At 38.1% G+C, this 16,946-nt stretch overlaps 1 protein-coding gene across 2 annotated transcripts; it reads right to left on the bottom strand.

Moving 5' to 3' along the window:
• Positions 1 to 14,758: 14,758 nt before the first annotated feature.
• On the bottom strand, positions 14,759 to 16,599 carry LOC116163768 (zinc finger MYM-type protein 5-like). 2 transcript variants are annotated; one of them, XM_031477875.1, is made up of 3 exons: positions 15,717 to 16,599; positions 14,839 to 15,315; positions 14,759 to 14,778 (listed from the first exon to the last, which is right to left on the bottom strand). In XM_031477875.1, the coding sequence occupies exons 1-2, from the start codon at positions 16,242 to 16,244 to the stop codon at positions 15,229 to 15,231; spliced, it is 615 nt and encodes a 204-aa protein (XP_031333735.1). In that variant the 5' UTR covers positions 16,245 to 16,599; the 3' UTR covers positions 14,759 to 14,778; positions 14,839 to 15,228. The 2 variants fall into 2 exon arrangements, with proteins under 2 accessions (XP_031333735.1, XP_031333734.1); XM_031477874.1 differs by having other exon boundaries at positions 14,839 to 16,599.
• Between the last annotated feature and the right edge of the window lie 347 nt (positions 16,600 to 16,946).

Below are 16,946 nucleotides of genomic sequence, written 5' to 3'. Positions count from 1 at the left end.
TTACCTTCCTCGTTCGGAAGGAGGTAGAGGACTTACAGACATAAAACTATTGCACCAAACACAAATACACAATTTACGACAATACTTTTATAACAAATCAGATACTTCAGTTTTACACAAAACAGTAACATATGCAGATAAATCTTATGCACCACTTAATCTACACGAAACTAATATACTCCCACCCACATCCAAACTTACATACATCACAAATAACATACAAATATGGAACCAAAAGCCTTTACATGGACGATTTCCACAAGAGGTTAGCCAGGGTTGTGTTGATTCTATAGCAACGCACAGTTGGTTGTCTGAATGTGATATCTTCCCGGAGACTGAGGGTTTCATGTTAGCAATACAAGACCAGGTCATTAACACACGTAACTATAAAAAACACATACATAAAGACAAAACAGTGACAAATGATTCTTGTCGACTCTGTTCACAAACATCAGAAACAATCCAACATATAATATCGGCATGCACACGACTTGCACAAACTGAATACAAACATCGACACGATCAGGTAGCTAAAATCATACATCAAAAATTAGCACTTAAACACAATCTCATAACAGATAAGACACCATACTACAAATACACGCCACAGATCATACTTGAAAACAACACACACAAATTATATTGGGACAGGACACTACTCACAGACAAAACTATCCACAATAATAGACCAGATATTACACTTATAGATAAAACACAAAAATCCATTTGTATTATAGACATTGCCATACCCAACACTAACAACTTAACTAAAACACATGCAGAAAAACACCGCAAATACACCGATATGGCTATCGAGCTTAAGACGCAATGGAGAATGAAATCTACTGTTATAGTTCCCATTATTCTTAGTGCTACTGGAGTTATACCAAAGACAATACACCACAATTTACAACTATTAGGTTTAGACAAAAACACATACAAACATTTACAAAAAGCAGTCATTATCAACACATGCCATATTGTTCGTAAATTTCTAAACATAACACAAGATACTACATACACAAATGATCCACAACGTATACATGTAAACAACAGTACTCGCTCACAACGCGGTACACAACATACTGTAATATCTCAACCTCTAACCCAAACAAACACACAAATACAACTTACCGAGCAAACAAGTACAACAAATGATACAACATATACTACAATCAGAGATTCACCTCTGAAGCAAACCACATTATCACGACCCATTAGTATTCAACCCAAACGCAAAAGCCTAAACAGCACTTTAGACTCACAACATGACACACAACATACTGTAATATCTCCACCCTTAACTCAACCAACCACACAAACACAACTTCCTGAACAAACAAACGCAATAAATACAAGTAACGCAACATGCACTACAAAGACGCCCTCACTCAATAAAGTTACACGGCCTAGCACAGCTAACAAACACAATACTCTTTCTTCTCAGAAACACACCACGTTATCACAACCCACTCGTACTCAACCCAAACGCAACAACCTTAACAGCACTACAGGCTCACAAAATACTGTAACGTCTCCACCAATAACCCAAGCAACCACACAAATACAACCTCAAGAACAAAGAAACACAAGAAATACAAGTAACGCAACATGCACTACAAAGACAGGTCCACCCAATAAAGTTACACGCCCTAGCACAGTTAAAAAACATAAAACTCATTCTTCACAGAAACACACCACGTTATCACAACCCACTCGTATACAACCCAAACGCAAAAACCTAAACAGCACTACTAGCTCACAAAATACTGTAATATCTCCACGAATAACCCAAGCAACCACACAAATACAACCTCAAGAACAAAGAAACACAATAAATACAAGTATCGCAACATGCACTACAAAAACAGGTCCACCCAATAAAATTACACGTCTTAGCACAGTTAAAAAACACAATACTCCTCTTTCTCAGAAACAACCCACTCGTATTCAACCGAAACGCAACAACCTTAAAAGCACTCACAGGCTTACAACATACTGTAATGTCTCCACCAATAACCCAAGCAACAACACAGATACAACCTCAAGAACAAAGAAACACCATAAATACAAGTAACGCAACATGCACTACAAAGACAGGTCCACCCAATAAAGTTACACGCCCTAGCACAGTTAAAAAACACATAACTCATTCTTCACAGAAACACACCACGTTATCACAACCCACTCGTACTCAACCCAAACGCAAAAACCTAAACAGCACTACTAGCTCACAAAATACAGTAATACCTCCACCAATAACCCAAGCAATAACACAAATACAACCTCAAGAACAAAGAAACACCATAAATACAAGTAAGGCAACATGTACCACAAAGACAGGTCCACCCAATAAAGTTACACGTCCTAGCACAGTTAAAAAACACAAAACTCCATCCTCACCGAAGAACACCACGTTATCACAACCCACTCGTATTCAACCCAAACGCAAAGCCAAAGAAACACTTACACAATAAACTCCATTTAATAAAATTACAGGAATTATTATAATGATTTTTGTTTTGTTTTGTTTTCCTCTTCCCTGATAGCGTTGGCTTATTGTGCCCATGTGTGATTTTTTTTTTTTTTTTTTTTTTTTTTTTTTTTAGGACCCTACATAACTTCACCAGACACAGACACAGACACTGATCGTTACTTGATTTTAATCCGTGCGATTAGTTAACCAGGCTAGACCTGAGTTCTCACAAGAAACACCGACCATAATAATAATAATAATAATTTTTATTTCATGTGCAGGCAGTACAAAAAGAGCTTACAATCGTCATATGGAAAATGAACACAACATATTTATATACATTTATAAAGATATAGCGGAATTTAGATACTCATCTACACTGTAAAACGCCCACTTTACTAAATACCGTTTGATTATTTTTCGAAAGTGATGAGGTTTTAATGGTTTTATAGACTGAGGTAAGTGATTATAACATTTTAAAGCTACGATACGTTAGTACTATTTTGCGATTTGGTCAATCTACAGAAAGGTATTCTGTACGATAGCTTGTCCCTAGTGTTATGGTCGTGAACATCACTTTTTAATATATTGTTGTGTTATTTTGTTTTAGTTGTAACTTGAAAGAAATTATAGAGCGTCTGGATGTGACAATTTTGTTTAGTTCAATTAATTAACCGGGGGGGTTATTAATAATTTGAGACAAAAAAATTGCGTAAATTTCATGTTATAGTTTTGGTTCAATTTCTTAGAAGTGTTCTGTTTTTATTTTATTCCTAGAATTTTTTTCGATGTAAATTTCTTTTTAAATTTTATTTGCCGTTAACGAGGTATAGCGCGAAGTAGAGATAAGGTTCTTCGCAGAATTGCCGGGCGTACGTGCCGTTTAGCAAGAAGTTGAAAAATCGACGCTTCGCGTGATTGGCGGACGGGATGTTGAAGAAAGGAGAAGGGCTTTTGGCTTAAATAGAAAATTTTTGAAGAGAGCGGGGCTTTTTGGTCGTTACAAAGCCAACCGGCGCTTCTTCGGTTACGTTATTTTTGAATTTTGTGGAAGTTTTCCTGCGTAGTTGGATCCAGGTTTAATTAGAATTTTGTGTCTGCCGTTTTAAGAAGAATTATTGAGAAGTTTAAGAAGTTTGTCGTCGTCCTGTTTTTTTTTTATTTTGCGGAAACACGGAAGTTTTGAATTTGTGGGTACCCGAAGAGAGAAGACGTCGGTGTTTGAGTGGTTGGTTTACGTGATTGTGTACGGATACCTCTTTTTATCGGAATACGTTATTCGGACTAATTTTAAAAGTAAGTAGTAGTTAGTGTTTTGTTTTGTCATGTTTTTTTTTTGTAATGTTTGAGTAATTTGTTTTTTTTTGTGTGTGTCATTTATTTGTTTAAAATTGTAAAAATTTGTAAAACAGAAATTTACGCAATTTTTTGTTTGAAATTAAACCAGTCATTGCAATCCAGGTTTTGTTTATTAGAGTCAAGGAGAGGTAATTGTCGGCGTCTCTTACTTTGTTTCAAGTTTATTAAATCTGGGGGTAAAGTTTCATATTGGAATTTAAGGATTTGGTTAAGCCACCTATTTATGTCATTGTTCGAATGCTATAGGGTGGCAGAATCCAGCTGGACCTTGAGATGCGGATAAAAATTTTGTTTTCATTTTAATTACAACTGAGCTAGCTAGAGGTAAATCGTGGGATTCCCAGAAGTGAAGGTTAGGTCTCACAACAATAATTTGGCGCCCAAAAACGTGGGGCAATTTCAGGGAAACGCGAAAGTAGGTAAAAATTTTTGTAGGTAAATTCAGATTAGGGTTGTTTTGTCGTTCGGGTAAAAAGTTATTTTGGTACCCAGACATGTCATTTTTCAGGGAAAAGAGGTGTCCATTGTGGAGGTTAATTGTTATGGAATTGGTAGGATGCGTAGGCGTAGGAACTTGTTAAAATGTGACAGGAAGAATTTGGTAGGGTGTTTTTGCAATTTAAATTAGATTAGGATGTTTAGGATAGGATTAGTTACGGGGTAGGTAGTGTTAGAATTAGTGTTAGGATTTTTTTTTTTGAACGTGATTTTTATTCAAGACGAGAAGAAAGAAGAGTTGTTCACGATGGGAGTGTCATCTATTCAGGCAGCGAATTTTGCGGTGTTTATAGAAGCGATAAGGGAGTTGAAGCAGGATTTGGGCGAAAAAATGGATGAAATGAAAGCGAAGAAATCAGACAAGAAATAGAATTAATGAGAAAGAAGCGATCAAATGAGATGGTAATTAAAGAAGAAGTTGAAGTTAAGGAAGAAGTCGAGATTGAAAAAGTTCATAGGCAAGATGAAGAAGTCGTACAAGAGAAAGAAGATGAAGGGATTTTAGTTGAAAATAGGGTTGAAGTAGGTAGTTATTTTATTGCAGGAACTGGTAGGGAACCAGAATTGAAGGTGAAGTTGTATTGCGTGAATTATAGGAAGTTTGAAATAGAAGATGAGAATAGGGATTTGAATTATTTAATAGCGAAGAGTTTTGTGGATAATAAGATTTATTGTAGGGGTAGAAATTTACAGGCGAATTTGTTTGAGATTAAGTATGTGAAAGGGAGTAATAGTTTAAAAAGGAATAATAATTTATGTGTGGACGTTTTATCTAGGAAAGGAATAGGCGGGAAGGAGATAGAAACTAATTATGAGATTTTAGATAACCAGATAAGGGAGAATTATTTTCAGGATTTTTGGAGGAATTTTTATTATGATAGGGTAGTAGGAGACTTAGAATTGGAATTATCGATTGAGAATGAAGGGAATTTGTGTAGCTTTGAGCAGGATGAGGATTGTAGGAAGCAGGATAAGATTAAAAGAGTTAGGAGTAGTGAGTTTTTGGAAGTAGTAGGCATTGATTATTTGAATAATTTAATTATGAGTGAAAAGGGTAAACGGATTGTTGTAATTGAAGAATTAAGAGATTATTTTATGTGTGGGATTTTTATTGAGAAGCCCTGGATTAATTTAGAAAAGGGGGGAGGAAAAGAAAAGCGAGAATGGAAAAAGTTTAGGAAAAAGATTAGGAATGATAGGGATGGTTCCCAGGCGTATTTGGTTGACAGTACAGTGCGAGATTTTTGACTTTGATTTAATTTTAGATTAGGGATGATAGGTTAGGTTTACTGCTGGAATAGGTCGGACCTAGGTTGAAACAACGCCGAAGATGGTTCGATCTATCCGGCATTTGAATAGTTAGCTAAGGGTTGTAGAGTTACAGTAAATTAGTGGTAGTTCTTAAATTTTTATACTAGGATGATGAAATTTCTCAGGCTCAGCTGGTGACGTCACCGTGCGGGGTTTCAGTAATGACTAGGGAGCTGTGTTAGGCGATCGTGTCCGAATACCTAAAGCAGGTCCCGAAGTTTTTTTAAAGTTTTAATTGGTAAATTGAAAAAAAAACCCTGTAATTCCAATATTTTGTTTTGTTTTCATAGTCAGGGGAGGATTGTAATTTTGTGTTTTTGTGTTCAATTTAAAGGGGGAAAATGTTGTGTTATTTTGTTTTAGTTGTAACTTGAAAGAAATTATAGAGCGTCTGGATGTGACAATTTTGTTTAGTTCATTTAATTAACCGGGGGGGTTATTAATAATTTGAGACAAAATTGCGTAAATTTCATGTTATAGTTTTGGTTCAATTTCTTAGAAGTGTTCTGTTTTTATTTTATTCCTAGAATTTTTTTTCGATGTAAATTTCTTTTTAAATTTTATTTGCCGTTAACGAGGTATAGCGCGAAGTAGAGATAAGGTTGTCTTCGCAGAATTGCCGGGCGTACGTGCCGTTTAGCAAGAAGTTGAAAAATCGACGCTTCGCGTGATTGGCGGCGGGATGTTGAAGAAAGGAGAAGGGCTTTTGGCTTAAATAGAAAATTTTTTGAAGAGAGCGGGGCTTTTTGGTCGTTACAAAGCCAACCGGCGCTTCTTCGGTTACGTTATTTTTTGAATTTTGTGGAAGTTTCTTGCGTAGTGGATCCAGGTTTAATTAGAATTTTGTGTCTGCCGTTTTAAGAAGAATTATTGAGAAGTTTAAGAAGTTTGTCGCCGTCCTGTTTTTTTTTATTTTGCGGAAACACGGAAGTTTTGAATTTGTGGGTACCCGAAGAGAGAAGACGTCGGTGTTTGAGTGGTTGGTTTACGTGATTGTGTACGGATACCTCTTTTTATCGGAATACGTTATTTCGGACTAATTTTAAAAGTAAGTAGTAGTTAGTGTTTTGTTTTGTCTTGTTTTTTTTGTAATGTTTGAGTAATTTGTTTTTTTTTGTGTGTGTCATTTATCTGTTTAAAATTGTAACAATTTGTAAAACAGAAATTTACGCAATTTTTTGTTTGAAATTAAACCAGTCATTGCAATCCAGGTTTTGTTTATTAGAGTCAAGGAGAGGTAATTGTCGGCGTCTCTTACTTTGTTTCAAGTTGTTTAAATCTGGGGGTAAAGTTTCATATTGGAATTTAAGGATTTGGTTAAGCCACCTATTTATGTCATTGTTGGAATGCTGTAGGGTGGCAGAATCCAGCTGGACCTTGAGATGCGGATAAAAATTTTGTTTTCATTTTAAATTACAACTGAGCTAGCTAGAGGGAAATCGTGGGATTCCCAGAAGTGTAGGTTAGGTCTCACAACAATATATATATATGAATATCCAAATTGCGCTTTAGCCGACGAGGACGTTAGATACAACAATCGTCAGTATAGATAGATGCAGAAACTTATAAACGAAAGGCGCGCAAGCAACAAATTAATTAAACAATAACAAACTGAAACAACTAGTCCGAAACAAATCACAAAATAAATTCACCGATTACAAATATCAAATGCTAAAAATAACGAGTAACGAATTCGAATTATGCACACTTTACCGCTTCAAATTTTTTGCAGCGACATCTAATGCATAAATCCATAAGCGTCATATTACAGTTTTAAACGGTACATGTTTATACTGCTCCGCAATAGAGGGCGCTTTTAAGTATACCTAAATTTGTTTCCCAAAAAATGCATAAGGTTAGCAATCTGTGTATGTGTAAATCTGTGCTCGTAGTAACGCTTTATCAAACTGAATACAACACAGAACACCCACATATAAACATTCAAACTGAATTTACAGTGACATCTCACGTTAATAAGAGTAACCAAAGCAGTACAGAACGGTTTGAAATTCCAGTTAAGTGTTAAATAATGTCAATAAATTATGACTCCATATGGCGTCACTGGGAAGGAAAGAGTTAAAACGTGCAGGGAGAGAAGTGGAATATTTACGTACCTTTTTTACTTGAAGAACGCGATATTTTCTGCTACAGTAAATGTCCAAAAATCCAAATAAAACTTTGAGGTTAGAGTACAACCTAACCCGGAGAACGGAACCGTAAAATCTTACGTTAACGAAAATTATACGATTTATAGTTACCGTAGTGGTAAGAGATGAGCTTGCGCATTAGTGCGAAACGAGATCTGCCATTGTATGTCATCTGTCAGTAAGAGTAACGTGCATTTCAAAATAATAATAACCAACAAAGTGTCAATAATTATTGTAAATAAACGAAACGAACGTCAGGATAAACTCAACTGTTTGAATTATCCGAGTACTGCCGACGACAAACGCGTTAGCACGATTTACCGTAAGAAATACGATTTGGGCATTTCCTACGTACCGTAACCGTTCTAACGCAACGTTAACGCGAACTATAAATGTTCACACGCAACAAGTAGGGTTTAATTCCAAACGTTACGGTACGGCGTTGCGGGTACGGAACTATAAATTCAGCTTAACACGTTAAACGCAAATCAGAACGTGTAATATAAACAACAACAACAAAGAGTACGGGTGACGCAACCATAAACTCCATGCAATGCAAGCACAAATCACATAAAGTGATTTGGGCATGCGAGGCGAGCGCTGCAGATGTGGCGACCTGCGCCAGCAACCATGTACGCTGATCACGTGACGGATACAATTTCGTCTATATATATATCATAAATATATACCTATCTACAGAAATACGCCTGTAATACTACAGAAATACAAAGTGTGTCATAATTCATTTCATATTTCGGGGAAATATCTTAGCAATATTCCTTTCAAAAGATAGAAATCTGAAATCTTTCAGATATATAGGTAAAGAAAGTAATTTGCAACATTGGGATATTTCAGAAAGGTCTTGTGCTATGTGGGAAGGAGTATTGAGATGCAACCGCAAAATAATACCGCTTGTCTCTGACGTCGCCGTCGGCATGTAACGCCCGCTACGTTTACCCCTGGTATTCTGGATTATTTGGGCACGTAGCGGGTTTCGGGTATCCTTTCGGGTAGCAGACAGTCGTAGACACAGTACAGTACAATGATATGACAACGTTTATTTATAATTGCTATGTATTTAATAACAAGAGCATTAATTATATTCAACTCCTCTCCGGTAATCCTATCGCTCCGACTCGTGGACACCACTGTCGTAGACGCAGCCGGATATGCGCTGTCAACCGTCAAATGGAGGTTGTAGGTTTACAGCAGTTGCTAGAAATCTGGTTAATTAGTGTGATGAAGTTATTTGCAAATAAGATGAGATTATTTACAATGAATGATGTGTTGCCTGGGCTATGGAATGATTCACCCAAGCTTTAAATTGAAATTATATAGGGCAGGTTTTAGGTTATGTTTCCCTCGTGCAGGAAGAGAGGTCTACGTGAAGCGTAAATGTTCTGGTCGGGATTTGAATAAGAGAGAGTTCTCAGGGTTGCCGAGGTACTGGTAGAATGGTAATTTCAACGACGGTGATAAACTCGACCATACGTTGGACTAACAGGAATGAATTACGGTAATGGTGAATACACTACAACGACAGTGATTAACTCAAACCATACGTTGTACAGGGATAGGGGTTGCGGAAAGACTACAACGACGGTGATAGACTCGACCATACGCTGAAGCGATCAGATGGAATCGGGTTGTGACTTGCGGGGTTGATGCAGCGACGGTGATATACTCGACCATACGCTGAATCTGGATGGGGAAGGGTGGTAGAAAGAACAATGGTAAATTTTAGAATGCAGGTGTGGATCTCGGGTGATCGTTTATAGATGCAGGATATGGGATCTGGTTACCCCATTTGAAAAAAAGGCCAACGTGTTTCATTCCTCCGACACCCCTGACTACAGGGATACCGGAGGCGGGCTGCTCAGGGCTTCCTGGCCCTCTTCAGCCAGAGAATGGGATTGTAAGGATGGGTAAAGTTAGGGATGGGAACGGAAGGAACGGAGTTAGGGTGCTGAGGGGGAGAGTACTGCTCCAGCATTCGCCTCGTAGATTTCAACATAATGCTAGCATTATGCGAAGCTACGTATGTCTGAGGAAAACCCCCTGACAAAACCCCAGACAGAGCAGTCGGCAGCGGGATTCGAACCCACAACCTCCCGAATAGCATCGGTGAGCGCATCCACTGCGCCACGTGCCTCGGTCCCCATTTGACTGCGCTCGTGTATTTATATATACCTTACCGTTGTAGTGGGGTAAGGATAGTGGCAGGGATATCTGCCTGCGCAGTCAAATGTTTATACGGAGTGCTCCTGCCCTCTCTTGACAGAATTCGCATAATTTTTAAAAGATTTTATTCGAAATCTGAATTAGAAAATTACTGAATTTTTTTATTCTTACATGTCTCCTACCTCTTCGGATGGAAATCCGCCTGATTTCCATAAACCCATCTCCAGAGCAGTTCCCCTCGGCACCCGAAGTCTCTTGTCCCCGATTCGTATGGTAATCTTCCTTCAATTTCGTTTCTGTTTACGGGTTAATGCCGGTGCCTCTGTGTTGGCAGAGGTGTTGACATGCGGAGTGGGAGTTGCCCTGTCCCGGAGGTACTGGTTTGCGGGCTGCCTGGATAAGGGAGTAATTCCACAACCCCTGGGATATTGGACACCACTTCCACCTTCTTCCAAGTCCGTAACACCTACTTCTATGGATCCTATCTCCATACACGCTCTTTGGAGCTCTACTTATAAATTATAATAATAATATAATAATAATAATAAGATCTTTATTCTTGAAACTGTGCATCACACCCATTGAAACGTCATACAGAGTGAAAAAATAACAAACTTTACGTGCAGGTACGAACAACATTGAGTGAACACATAATAAATAAATTAGCAAGTGGATTGCCTAAGTGAATCTAGCAGTCATGAACTCTGTGAATTCCTTGACAGAATAAAACGTGTTATCCTGTAGGAAATTTTTAATTTTATTTTTAAATGATTGTTGGTTGCAGGTGGTGAACTCTAACGGCAACAAGTTAAACAATTGTGAATCCATCATATAGGGGGATTTATTATAGAAAGAGTGGTGGTGCTTCCTTGTGGAAATTTTGTCCTTACCCCTCGTATTGTAGGTATGGGTATCTCCCACTTTCCCAAAACTGTTTATATTTTTGTGTATGTAACAGAGCAATTTGAATATGTAAATGTACTGGGGAGGGGTAAGATTTTAAAAGTTTTAAAAGACCCTCTGCATGATTGGAGAGAACTTAGATTAAATATTAAGCGAATTATTCGTTTCTGCGCAACTAGTCTGTGCAAGTGCGTACTGCTCCCCCAGCAGACAATGTTATAATTTATATGCGAGTAAACTGTGGCATAATAAACCTTTATTAAAAAATCTTGGTGAAACTGTTGTTTCAAACGTGATAACAAATAATATGATTTGTTGATTTTAGCAATTAGATATTCCATATGATTTGACCACGACAAACAATTATCAATTTTGATGCCTAGATACATGGTGGACGTGCTACAGGAGATCACAGAGTTCTCTACGTCAAATTCGACAGCAGCATTTTCGTGTGTTTTATTTTTGGTCATTTTCGTAATCACGGTTTGCCGAGAGTTAATGGACAGTTTATTTTCCTGGCACCAAGAAACAAATTCGTTTAAGACACATTTTAGTTTGTGTGTGGCAGCATCATCATCGTTAGCACTTACTACTACTGCAGTGTCGTCTGCGTAAATAAAAGTCATTCCATTTAGGATTCCTTGGGGTAGGTCATTAATATAAATCAGAAACATGATAGGCCCGACGATACTACCCTGTGGCGTATCGAGGTCCAATTTATATTCCGTTGACAGTTTATTGTTGTACTTTACGGTATATTTCCGATTCGATAAAAATGAAATAAGGAAATCGCGTGTTTCATTTCTGATACCTGCAGCGTCCAACTTTTCTGACATCTTATTAATGTCAATGCTGTCAAAAGCTTTAGATATGTCGAAGTATATAACAAAGCAAGTATTGTTCGAGTCCATTTCATTGGTCATCTGTTGTACTAATTTAATTGCGGCATCCTCGGTTGACAGGCGTGGTCGAAAACCAAATTGTCTGTCGGAGAGGACGTTAAATTTATCAAAAAATTGTATCGGTCTGTTGTAAATACATTTTTCGAAAATTTTTGACAAAGTACTCAGTAGTATAGCCCTGTAGTTTCGAGACATCTGATGAATTACCCTTTTTTTTAATCGGTATGACACATGCAGCTTTCAATGCACTGGGGAAGACACCTTTTGTAATACAGGCATTAACAATGCTTGATAAATAGGGCGCAATAAACATGGCGCATACTTTTAATAAGTTGTTGGGGATCTCATCCAAACCCGGAGAGCAGTTGGATTTTAGCGTATGTATGATGTTATATACCTCAGTGGGGGAGCATGGACTGAAGTAGAAGGAATGTTTTTTGGTAAGAAGTGGTGTATGATATGACTTCTTTCTGGAGTGGGTAGTTGTGGCCAATTAGCCATTGGTGACGGTGTGCTGGTTATTTCCCTTCTGCTTGGTGGAATTAATCCAGGTGGTGTTCGGATGTTTTGTAAAACCTTCGGGGTGCCAACACTAGACCCTGGTGAAAACGAACAAGGACTCCCACACAAGTCCTTCATCCTCCTGGTCACCTCCTCCATCACCATCAACGACATGGGCTTCCTCCTGGTCACGTATGCCAGGGATTTCCTTCTCCTGCGGCACTCTTCATTCTTCACCCAACGATTAATCTTTCGACTTTGCTTGGTTCTTCGTACCGGAGCCATTATACTTACACTGGTCTCTCTGTCCTCAGCTTCGTTGTTATATATTGCTTCTGTTCCTCCCTCTTGTGTTGTTCTAATGTCCTTCACATGGCACCGGAAATTTATTGGGTCGTGTACCTGTAGAATAACAGGAGAAATTACCTTTTGGATCCTTTAGGGACCTTCAAATTTTGGTGTGATTTTAGTAGTAATTCCATTTCCTTTATCCGACAAGGTGTGGTTTCGGCAGTAGACGATATCTCCTACCTTGGGTCGGTATGGTCTCCGTAAATCGTAATAATGTTTTTGCGTTTGGAATGCCTTAGCTAACGATTCCCTAGCGAGCTGTTTCATATCTTCCAATTTTTCTAATTGCCGGACTTCATGTTCTTTAAAGGGTTCTCCATTTTCTTCTTCCTTCATTTCTCTGGACAGTGTTCCTGTGGGCAACATTTCTCTTCCAAAATTGAGGAATGCTGGTGTGAATTGAGTGGACTGGTGTTTTACTGTGTTGATGGCAAATGCGATTTCGGCCAACTGGGCATCCCAATTCTTAGAGTTTTCTTTTGCTGTTTGGGTGCAATCATTGTCCCAATAACTTTGTTGGCCCTTTCTACCGGGTTTGCCTGCGGTGTGTAGGGTGGCGTCAGCCGGTGTTTGATTCCCCTTTCTCGTAAGACGGTTTCGAATGCCCTACTTATGAATTGGGCTCCATTATCGGATACCAACGTTTGTGGGCTTCCGTACCTATAGATGATTATTTCTTTCAATAATCTAATTACCACCGCGCTAGTGGCTCTTTTTATTGCCTTTACTTCCACCCACTTTGTAAAGCGATCCTGGAACACCAAGGCGTAGCAATTTCCTTTGCTGGATCTGGGAAATGGACCGATCAAATCAATACTTACAGTTTCCCATGGTTTGTTCACTTTCGTGAAATACATTTCCAGCGCCGGATTTAGGTTTTGTGCGCCCTATGCACTCAAATAATTTGCGCCCTTTATGTTGGTCCAAATGACCCCCCCCCCCACATTAGCACAATTAACTCGGTTTTCACGTTAAGAACTTTATTATTTCAAGAACACAACAAAATATAGTAAAAGAATAAATAATGGAAACAAAAATAGGTAATGATCTAATGAAGTTAACAAGAACTCATCAGCCTCAGAACATTTTCCTACGGGCTTTCACATGTGCAAATTCACATATTAGTTCCTCGAAATCAATATTATTTGTTATGTCGTGATTAATGGCAAGAACACTCAAGTCGTTCAAATTCTCGTCTGCCAAACTCGACCGCAGCCAACTCAATAGTCTTTTTAGCAAGGAAAAGGACCTTTCGGCCGAACAATTTGTTATAGCTTTAGATAAGAAAATTCGAAAAATTATATCTATATTCGGAAAAACATCTTGCATGTCTTTTTCTTTAAAAGTTGCGAACATTTCGTGGATCGTCCATTTTTTTTCGGGATTTTCTAGGCAATTAAAAAATTCTCTATAATGGACACATTCCATCACAAAATTCTCGTCGATATGATCTTTGTAATGCTCAAGTAATTTCCTTGCTTCTCTCTCTACATCATTTGGTTCCAAGTTATGTAGATGGAACAAGAAATTGAATTTATCAGTTGCATTCTTATAGGCTACATGTCTTTTCTGCATTTCGTTAGCAATATTATCCAATATTTCCAAATAGTCAACTCGCAGCTTCTCTTTACCCGTCAAAACTGTTTCATCTTCTTTTGAAGCACTTTCGTCAGCAGCTCGTCGTCTTGTTACTGTCCGTGTCTCAGTTGTGGGTTCAAGACTGCTTCCCAAAATATTTTTCGCTTCATGAAAAAAATCCTCAAATTTGGCTTCGGATCGCAAGGCAGCAACAAAGTTCACTAGAGATTCATAGAGAACCACAGCTACCTGAAGATCTCATTCAACTTCTTGTAATTTTTTGCTCGTTTTATGGAATCTTTCTAAAATTATATTCCAGAAAATATTCATGAAAACAAATTGAAACTGGCCAAGTTGCTTAATTAGTCCCATAACTTCACAACGAACTGTGGCCTTCTGTGATTGGTCAGCTTGAATGCGCGTCAATGCTGCTAAAACTGCTTCTCGATTTCCATATAAGCTGCTACACGCAAAATGCCGACTTGACCATCGTGTGCCATCCACTCTTTTCAGCACTTTCTGACCTGGTTGTAACATCCCCGTCAGTATTTCCCACCTAGCTGTAGATGCGCTGAAAAATGTGAACAAATAATGATGAGAGTCATGAAGAACTTGACTGCTATTAAATTACATTCAGCTGCAGCTGCTCCCACAAGATTCAATGAATGTCCAGAACAAGGTACATACTCAGCCAGACCACACAACTCGAGAATTATAGCTTGCAGGCCAGAATAAATGCCGGACATGTTGGTGGCATTATCATATGATTGTCCAACGCAATTTTTTATGTCCAACTCCATTGATTCCAGAATTAGAATCACAGCATCCGCCATTTATTTGGCCTTATGACCGACATTTGGTAGAAATCGAATAAATCTTTCAACAGGAACATTTTTGACATACCTCAAAATTACTGAAAGTTGGTCAGTATGACTTATATCTGGTGTTGAGTCGACAATTATTGAAAAATATTTGCTTTTCTTCACTTCATGAGTTATGACCTCAGTAACTTTTTTCGACATTAATGAAATAAATTCGTTACATATTTGAGAAGAAAGATATGAAGTTCTTCCACTGCCTGGATTTCCACACTCTGTAATATGTTTGGCTAAAAAAGGATCAAACTCAGCTATTAACTCTAAGCACATCATATAATTTCCATTGTGAACGCTCCCAAATTTTTCTTCTGATCCTCTAAAAGGAAGGCAACGTGAGCTTAGTTTTTTAACAACTGCCACAACTCGCTTCAAGACATTTCTCCAGTAACTGATTTCCTGCTCAATTTGCTCATAAAGTTGATTGTCAATTCTACTAGCAACGCGAGATCTTTCAAAAAGAAGTTTTCCACATTTATAATGCTCTGGAGAATTGTCATGATGAGAAAATACAGGATGTGCATTGGACCAATCAGCCATCACTTGTAGCCAAGACAGAAGTGCCATTAAATAGTCGACAAGGTATACAATATACTGATTTTTTGCTAGGTGAGTATATCAAATATTTTCCTACTTGTTTTTCACCATTCTGAAGTTCACGCAAGAACATATTCCTAGTTAGGCTTCTGAATTTTTTCTGGGTTGGAAAAAATTTTTTTGTTTCGGGAAAATCAGCATTTAAATTCTGATCGATACTACCTCTGGAGATCAGATAATCAATTGTAGCATCATTGATGACCCATTCTGCTGGATCGTTACTAACTGCACAAGACGACTTTTCTAATTCATCTCGCTGATCTCCCCTGTCAAGAATATTTCCTTGCAGCTCTTCTCGTTCAAGTTGATCAACTTCAGGCTGAAGCTGATGTTTTAAAACTACAGTGGCTGATGGTGATGGTATTGTGGCAGCAGAAGTACTTGGCAATTCGAGCGATGTAGACAGTAGTACTGAACTAACATTACCTGTTGTATCAGATTCAGGTTTTTCTATTGGTTTATAAAATGTCTCCATTCTTCGAACTTTCTTCAACACAGCTTCTTCTTTCTCTTTTCTTGCTTTTCTGCCAGCCGCTCCACTCATTCGTTTCAATCGTTTGTCCATTTTCACCAATTGTTCATAAATGCTTCAACCTGAAGGAAAATCAAAATGAAAATCGTCACTACAAAACTCAATTTGACTAAATTGTTTAGCATTAGCACTGATCTGATGTCTTACTGAAACTACCAAAACTTACATTACATTCAAAAACAGCGAGAAAAGAATCATATCATAATTTGTTTAGCAGTTCAACTGATAAATAATTCCCTACTGCTACTACTCTGTCACTGTTTGTGTGTTACAGCTTGTACTGTATGACAGACACGACACGAGACACAGCACCAGGCGCCTACACTACAGGCTACAGGCCGCGATGCGCGATGAATGAACTCAACTGTGGTGTGGCAAGCTGGCAACAGTCAGTGGCAAGTTGGATCATGCGTATAGTAGGGGAGCTAGCACGAAATCCACTGAACGAGAATGATCAAAATTTTAACCGATGGAGTTCCATTTTGCCCTATCAGAGTATGCTAAAATCGATCGTCTGCCGCCTCAGGTCATACGACTTAAGGCGCTGCGGGTACTTCTTGTGGTACCAATTCTAAAAGGTTGTTTTTCGAAAAAATAAGTTATACACCTAATGAAAACGTTGATAATAGCTCTTAAAAAAATATTTAAAAAATCGCGAACATTTGATAACTCCGTAAAAGAACAATTCTTAGTCGGTTTTTCACGAACTTTCTACGGATATAAGTAGGTTACCGT

The sequence above is a fragment of the Photinus pyralis genome, unplaced genomic scaffold (assembly GCF_008802855.1).
Source record: "Photinus pyralis isolate 1611_PpyrPB1 unplaced genomic scaffold, Ppyr1.3 Ppyr1.4_LG2, whole genome shotgun sequence".
Taxonomy (NCBI): domain Eukaryota; kingdom Metazoa; phylum Arthropoda; class Insecta; order Coleoptera; family Lampyridae; genus Photinus; species Photinus pyralis.
This window is presented reverse-complemented; position numbering and strand designations above follow the sequence as displayed.